Genomic DNA, 8,745 nt, shown 5'->3' with positions numbered 1-8,745 from the left:
GCAGCTGTACCTTGTAGTGAGTCTCATAATTTCAAAAGTGAACAGCACACTTTAAAAGCTGTTGTTTGTTTTAATTACACTACATACGTAGCGCTTTGGTATCATTAAGAATTGACTACAACCCCCTGTAATGAGATGAAACAATTGTTGCGAGTTATTTTTCTATGTAGGTAGAGGTACCTACATCTTCAACTAGGTATTGTTTTGTTTGCTGTGTAATTTCATCTGCGAATGGAATTTTATAATTAACATTACTCGGCACGCCTTCGCTTCGTCAAAGAGTAAATTTAATGGTTTAATTGTCAAAAAGCATCGTGTGACGTGTAGTGCCTAATTCTCCTCTGCAGCAGGTAAGTATGGGTACTTATTGCATAGTTAGTATACAAGTAGGTACTACATAGGTAGGTGTAGATTTTATTACGTGATGCAGGAGTCATATTTAAAATCTTGATTGAAGCAAAGAGTTATGAGTTTTAGTTAATTTTTCCATCTTCTTTTCTATAAAATAGGGGGGAATATGATTTTAATTCAAATTGTACAGCAAATTTAAACAAATTACTTACGAGTTTTGGGAAACATTGTCATCATCACTCATCCTGAAATTTCATCTACTTACAAGGTAACCTTGTCTACTTGTTTTCACAGATTTGGTTAAAATTTGAATAATTTGAAGTTCATGTCACCCATACCTTGGAAGCAAATTTTCAGCTGCCTGTAAAATTTGGATGACCTTCAATTAATTGGCAAAAATGTAGTAAATCCTTCGTGAATGGCCAGAAGTTTGTGATTGTTGGTAGGATAATTTTGCTGACATTCGTTTAATTTTGCTGAATAAACCCCTAGAACTCCGTCTGGCTGAATTTGCTCCTGCACGGCTCCGATCCAAGTGTCAGATGCGTCCATGGTGAGTTGTAGAGGTAATTTGAGGTTGGGTATGGTGAGAAGTATTGCATTTGCCATAATGTTTTTTACACTCAGCTTATGCGGTAAGAGCGTGGCCACTCCATTTAACTGGAGTTTTATTGTGTTTCTTAGTGCAACTTATGAGCAAATCGTTCATTGAAGTGGGTAGTGAGTTCTGCGATTGTTTTTGGTGTAGATAAGTTGAGAATTTTTTCAACATTTTTTTTTTGTTTTGGGAGGATGCCCTCTGCCGTTATGGTGTGTCTGAGGAAGGTAACCTCTCTCTGGCTAAGCTGGCATTCAGCTGAATGGATAGTGAGACCATATTTGCACAGGTGCTCGAAGATGAGTTTGAGGTGCTTCAGGTGCTCTTCTTCATCTTTGGAGAAAATTAAGATATCATCTAGGTGGAAAATTACAAAGTCAAAATCTCAAAATCATATCCACGAAGTGTTGGTAGATGCGAAAGGCATTTTTGAGGCCAGAAGGCGTTCAAAGGTACTCAAAAAGGCCACATCTTTCAAATTTTGGTGAATTTTTGAAAATTTCTGAAATAACCCGTTTATTGGCAAGGTTTTCATAAAAGTGTTAAATCTTGAGTCAACCTCCCAAATCAATTTCTCCAACATGCAGAAGTTAGTTTTTCTTCAGCACACTGAAATCACTCTAGAAAGTGCTGAATTAAACTTTGGCAACTGAAAATTTATTAGCTTTAGTAAGATGTAAATAATCATCATGAACCGATACTGTAAGAAAGGGATATAAACTGCTTTAAATGAACTTATTAAAGTAACAACGTGTTGATTTATTGCTTGAGTCGATCTAACTCATCTTATTATGAAGGTACTTAATGGCCCCGTTCTGTGTGCATCCCACAAATGTTCTTCAAACTGTCGTTGAATTATACAAGCATGCACTCACTTTCATTTGTTGTCTTATTCTTATTAAGTATATGGATGTTTTGGAAATCATCTTCCAAAATTCCAGGCTTGTTAACTGGTTTTTAACCATTAATTGTAACTGCAAATTAACTGGTAAATTGACCAAAAAAATTAACCTCGACTAAAAAAAAAACTTTTTTTTAAATATCACCAACCATATAACCATAACTGTAACAGTTTTCTGATATCAAAATGAACCTTAACCGTAACCATAACCGAAATTTTTTAAAGAAAAAAATCAGATAGAAATGAAAAAATCATTGTAAAGTGCTGTTTTTTCAATTCTTTTTATCTGTGGTTTTTTTCAATGTGATTTTTAGTGATTTGAAATCTTAATTGAAAAAGTGATCAAAAGATGAAATAAAAAAACGCGAATTGAAAGTTCAAACACTTTGAAACTATTATACTTAGTAGTTAGTAGTTGCATCAATTGCATCATACTCATCAGTCATTAAACTGTTCAGACTCGATCTTAAATGATATTTTAATGATTAAAGATGAAGAAAAATTGTTTCTTAAAGAAATTGTAAAATTTTGAATTTAAATGTTGTCAGTTTTTCAATTTTAAACTTCAAAATTTCAAACTGAGAGAAAAGTTTTAGAAATTTTCAAATTTTCAACTGTAATTTTAACCATTAACCAAAATTTTAACCACAACTTGAAAAATTACCACCAAAAACTGCAACATTAACCGATAAAAATGATCACCAATAACCGTATAACCTGAAACTGAACCTTGACCGTAACTTTAAAAAATAAATAACCTTCACCGTAACCTTCAACCTAAATTTTGAATTGCTTGTTAAATTTTTAACCGTTACCTTGATCGGATTTTTTTTTTATTTGACAAGCCTGCAAAATTCAACTAAGTATAGATATTAATGGAGGAGGCGAACAAAAAAACTTCATTTATGACTGGTTGCCTATCTCGTGAATTGAAGGAGCTAAGTGCTTCTCGAAACTCGAAGTTTATTGTTTAAAAAAAAAAATCATCGAAAAATAAGAAAATGTAAACTTGAATTATCCTAATTAAATTTGTTCCAAATGAGTTTATTTCATTTAAAAATAGGTATAACTAATTTGATTTATTTTATATAAAATTAATCTAAGAGGTAATTTGATTCATTTTAAATTGATTCGATTCAATTTTTAAAAAATTTCCAAATATGAAACACTGTGCTGGAAGGAAACATTTAAATCTAAATACTTCGGTAATAAATCGCATAACTGTTCTATTTGGCAACCAATACAAAAACACTTTACGTAAAAACATATTTATAAGTAAAGGAAACCCACGTACAGGGGTATATTTTTTCAAAATCCTTAACCTTAAAATAATCCTTTGGCCAAAACACAAACACTAAGAAAAATATGACAACACGAATACAAAAAAAAATATCCCATAGTGTAAGTGTAAATTCCGAGTAAAGGCAAAGTGTTCCGGAAAGTAGACATGTGAAAGTAATTTTTCATCTTATTTCAATTCGTAGTCATGATATCTCCACCTAACTTTTTTTCTTCTTCATCATTCCTTATATTGTAGATGAAAATTTTGGCAAATGGCAAAATTTCCGTATCGGCGTACACAACACACGACGATTTGGCAGAGTTTGATGTTCGTTTTTGTTTATTTATTCTGATATTTATTTATTTATTTTTTCATATCTTTTGTTTCATTCGAAACACTTTACGAGTATTTCGCAATTATGAAATTTCGCGAAAAACATAATAAATTTTTTATTGGTACAACACGTTTTGTTTCGCTTGTTTCGAATATTTTTTTTTTACGATTTCGATAATATTTAATTATTTTTTTGTCTGTTCTGCGAGGTAGGTATATTTATTTTTTATGATAAAAATAGTCTGACATTTTGGCGATAAAAAATATATTTCTGGTAGGCATGTTTTTAAATTTATACGATTGCTGTAGAATGGATACAAATGTGAAAAAAACACACGGATGATCTTGTTATATCGCAGGATTTAGTTTAGTGAAGGTCAGTTAAATCTGCTTTAACCCTTTAACGATTAGCTGACACCCTTAAAGCATTTATTCGTACCCTATACTTGGTGCTGGAAGTATAATCTTTGGTCAAGGTTTGAATGAGCAAGTTGTATCAAGATAATGTGGTGGCTCTTTCTGGTGGAACGTTAAAGATTTACGAAACATTGATAAAACGAATTCAGCGATATCTTGTGGTGAACTTGTGTTCGTTGAAATTGTACTGTTTTCGTTGTATTTGGAATAGAGAGCGATTAAGTAACGAATTTCTTCTTCTCGATGTTACAATGTGCACTTCTGAGCACAGGAGCTAAAATTCATTTTTCGATTTTTGGCGGATTTTTAAAAATTCTTTGGGCCAAGAATGGAAAAAAATAGAGAAATTCCAAAATTGACCTAGATAGCTAAAGCTTGGTTCGAACCCTATTTTTGACCTCTCGAGTCGATTGATGATGGTTTCACGTACTCGTAGTTCTAAAACCTCCAGCGGATTTTCGGATTTTTCAGTTTTTAAAAAAATGCTGTAAAAATGAAATTCAGAACCTAGAAGGTTGGATTTATCAGTTTTGTAGCTTTTTCGATCGATTTAGGCACACATTTTCAAAATATTTTTGTGTCAGTTCAAATCCAAAATTCCCTCTGCTTTGATCATTTTTTTTTTCTACTGAAATATTCATCTTTCACGAATGTGCAAAGGAAAAAAGCTGAAAATGTTGTTTATCCCACATTTTGAATCTCTCGAGTCGATGGTTTCAAACCATTCTGAAGCCTCCAGTAGATTTTGTTTTTTTTGCATCTTTTCAAAAATACCTAAATTTACATAAATCGATTGAAAGAGTTACAAAGATAGTTTATAGGTGATAAATTTTATTTTCGCCCAACTTACCACGTTTTTCTTTTTTTTTTCAAAAACTGGATAATACACAAAATTTTTGGAGCCTCCAGAACGGTTCATAACCATCACCAATCGACTCGGGCGATCAAAAATAGGTTACAAACTAAACTTAAACGTTCCAGGTCAATTTGGTAAAATTCTGACTTTTTCCAATGTTTGCCCCAAATTTGAATTTTTAAAAATTCGTTGGAAGTAAAAAAAATTTCGGCACCTGAAATTTTATGAGCACGCTCTGTCATTGAAAACTCTCACTAATGAAAAATGTTCCCACAATTTTCACACCCTCTATAGAAAATTGAACAAAAACCACCAACCAAAAAAATCTAGTACTCCCATAGAGAGCACTACAGCATAAAATCTCACATCAAAATTTCCATCATTCGTTTCTGAATTTAAACTCCTATGGTCAATCCGGACATGCAACATTTTATAAAAGAAAAAAATTGAGATCCTTAGGTCTTAAAGCGAAATGTTTTGAAGGTTAAAACTTATATAGCACGCACATCACCTTTATATGATGCGATAAAAGTTTTGATGTTTACTATTTTATTGTGGCAGGTTTTTAACGAGTTTCAGATAATCTTTTGAAAAACTGTCTTGCTGAATTATTTCATCGCTTTTTTACTTCAAGCTTCGAGCACGTAATTCGAAAACGCACCAAAAAAATAACATCCATAAGTATGACAGATTTAAAGATTTTTTACAGCGTTGATAAATATTTTTGTACCTATATCGCGAAAAAAAACTGTGCATCTTTGTCAATTTTCAGTGAACGATAGTTTTTCTATACGAAATAGATATTTCACCTATATAGGAAGGTACTGAAAGTTTGAAAATTTCAACGAATGTGTCTTTATATCTTGAAAGGAAACATTGCTATTGAATGACTTATCTTGATTTATTTCCTTTGCAAAATTCAAACTTTATTCGTTGTTCTGTTCTTTGATGTGTACTTGTTCAAAATATAATAAACAGCCTCGTGAAAATTTCAATGCTACGCAGAGAGATGACATATCAGATAACAGCAGTATGATAAAAAGAAATTCAATCCTATCGAATTCTTGAAATTTTATTTTGTAATACAACAAAATATTAAAAATAACACAAACAAATTTTTATACTTCGGCTGGCTTAACATCGTATATAAAAAAAAATTGAATTTAAATTAAACTTTGCTTGTTCATCGTTGGAGTGACTTCGAATGCAGGAATATGTCTTTTACTCGCCATTTTACAAAAACATTTAAATTGCAGATGATTCGTTAATACGAATACAACAGATCATCCACATGAGCTCACGCGTATAAAGGAAGAAATACATGTATAGTACAGTTAAAAAATACCACAATTTGGCGAATTATCGCATTATAGGTACCTAGTTACATTTAAAAAACGTAATTTTTTTCATCAATTTCACCTAACAACCTTCTAGAAATTTTTAAAAAGTAACGTTGACAAAAAAAATTAAAGACAGAAAAGGAAAGCAATGGAGAGCATCGCCGTTTAAAAAAAGAAAAAGAAATTGAAACAAAAATTCACAAAACAAAACAGAAAAATATACAATATAGGTAATAATAATTTATAAGCACAATTCTTCGTATTCGGATTCACTAGCACATCGCACCATTGTGCCTCCTCGAGCAGATTGTAACACGTACATGTCTTTGTCTTTGTATTTAGGATTTTTTCGAGTATTTTTCACGTTTAAATAATTATCGTTAATGTTATTTCGACCGTATGTGGATCGATTATTGAAATTGTTCGATCGCCAATCGATAGTTGTAGTTGTTGAGCGGACCGACGGCCTTCCAGCCACTAATGTTTTTTCTGTTTCTATACTTTCAACTGTTGATGATCTCCATTTACGTGATCTGAATGGGAATCTTTGTTGGAATTCGCGTTTGAATTTTTCCTGAAAAATAAGTAATGCATACGTATAACGGAGGTGAAATTATGACTGATATGAAAATTGAGCTCCTGGAAAATGGGACTTAATAAACAGCTGATACCTCGTTGGTAATAGGACTACTTATATCAATTATGTCGTTATATGCTCAAAATACATCAATTTAACTGTACTTACATTATATATACCATAAATAAACGGGTTGTAACAACTATTACTCATCGCGAGCCAGTCACAGCAGAAAAATATAATGTTGATGTATCTGTACCTGAAAAAAAATCAAAAATCAAAAAGTGCATAACATAATATTTTTTAATGAAATGAACGAAAAGAAAGAAAAAAAAGTCAAATCGAACACAAAGTTTTCAAAATAGGAGGAGAATGGGAAAGTGGTCATAAGAAAAAATTGGGGACTCGAAACTTGAGGTTTTTGGATTTTTGAAAAGGGGAAATTTTTAGAATAAAAAATTAATTTGTTGGTGAAAATATTTTTTGAGATTTTCTGAAAGATTTTGAGCCCGAAATTGGCTCATGATTTTTGGTATTTTTGAAAAAGTGTCATGCGATTTATCTACTTAAATGATTTAGAATTTTGCAGGAAATTCAAATATTTTGGCAAAAATATTTTTTGAGCATTTCTGAAGAATTTTGAGCCCAAAATTGGCTCATGATTTTTTGTATTTTTGAAAAAGTTGATATGGTGAGATATGGTCTTACTACGTTAGTAGTTATTATTAGACCTTTCTTACACTTACATGTAACTGGAAGCATGGACAGGGGTGAGCTATAGTCTCATTAGGATAAGGAGGGGGGTTAAGGCTTATCTCTCACTATTTTTCATGATCCATGACTTTCCCTGATTTTTGCTCAATTGAGTAAACCCCCCAGGGGGCATATGATATGGTGAGATATGGCCTTACTACATTCGTAGTTATTATTAGAACCTTTCTTATATGTAACTGGAAATATATGTAGGTAACATGGGAACTATATGAACATCCTCTCTTAGACCAAGTTATGTACCATCATGGTGCTTGGTGTAAGAGAGGATCTTCACTTGGCGCTGATATCTTGAGCTCATCAGTGCTTTGTCAAGATGAAAATAATTACACAGATGTATAGGCAGGAGAGGTCTCCCCTCTTCCCTGATTTTGCCCACTTAACCAAGTGGTTAATTTCTGATTATAACGTAATTTAAATTAGGTAATATTTTTTAACATTGTGGTACATTGGATGTTTTAATTGATCTTCTGCAGCATCGATAATGCTCCTAGTCAAAAAGGAGCTTCGTGTATTAAGTATATTTCTGTTGCCGTGTTTAGTATTTGGTGTTGACGTGTTTAGTATTTGGTGTTGACATCTCGTGGCGGCGCCACCATCGACTTGCTGAAAGGGGGACATTTTGATGTCATTTTGTAGAGAATTGGTCGAGTGTGCGTGTGTGTAAGCGTGGGTGAGTATGGAAATGTCCCCCTTTCAGCATGATAACACGTATTTCATGCATTTCACCGCCAGAGTGCAACACTTGTTTGTTGACTCCAAATTAATGACACCTGCGAAAGAGACAGAAAATATGGACAGTTTTGGTTTTTGGTAAGTGGTAACTGATCATCACCATTCTATTTATCCTTAGCTCCATCTTAATGATGTAAATATTCATGGATACTGAGCAATAAGCGCTTTATCCACAAATATTATAAGTGTAGGGAACGTATTATATCTGTGTGATGACCTGATGACCTTTGATTCACCATCTTTGATTAAAATAGTGGTGCTTGAATCAGTGCCGGTTTTAAGGGGGGGGGGGGATTTGGGTGATAATCCCCCCCCAAGAGGCCAACTTTTTTGGAAAAAATTTTGATGCTATAAAGTGGGAATTTTCCAAGCATTTTTGCGCTCTTGTTTCACTGAGATGGATGCCGATTACAAACCGATGTTCATTTTTTTTCATATTTTTTGAGAAGAAGAAGCCTTCTTTTTCTTCTCAAGCCCACATTATAGGTATATTTGTACACGATTTACTTTGAATAATACTTTGCAGGCAAATTTCAGTCACTGAGGTCCCTTCTTTTTAAAAATTAAATAAATAAATGACATAT

At 32.6% G+C, this 8,745-nt stretch overlaps 1 protein-coding gene across 2 annotated transcripts in view; it reads right to left on the bottom strand.

The window, feature by feature from the left end:
* Positions 1 to 5,794: 5,794 nt before the first annotated feature.
* Positions 5,795 to 8,745, bottom strand: part of LOC135846909 (neuromedin-K receptor-like) — a 129,939-nt gene continuing 126,988 nt past the window's right edge. For both annotated transcript variants that reach the window (XM_065366271.1, XM_065366270.1), the window contains 2 exons: positions 6,824 to 6,914; positions 5,795 to 6,652 (listed from right to left, as the gene is read on the bottom strand). In XM_065366271.1, coding sequence (XP_065222343.1) covers positions 6,320 to 6,652; positions 6,824 to 6,914 — 424 coding nt within the window. In that variant the 3' untranslated portion in view covers positions 5,795 to 6,319. The remainder of the gene's footprint in view (positions 6,653 to 6,823; positions 6,915 to 8,745) is intronic.

This window comes from Planococcus citri, chromosome 5 (assembly GCF_950023065.1).
Source record: "Planococcus citri chromosome 5, ihPlaCitr1.1, whole genome shotgun sequence".
Classification (NCBI taxonomy): domain Eukaryota; kingdom Metazoa; phylum Arthropoda; class Insecta; order Hemiptera; family Pseudococcidae; genus Planococcus; species Planococcus citri.
This window is presented reverse-complemented; position numbering and strand designations above follow the sequence as displayed.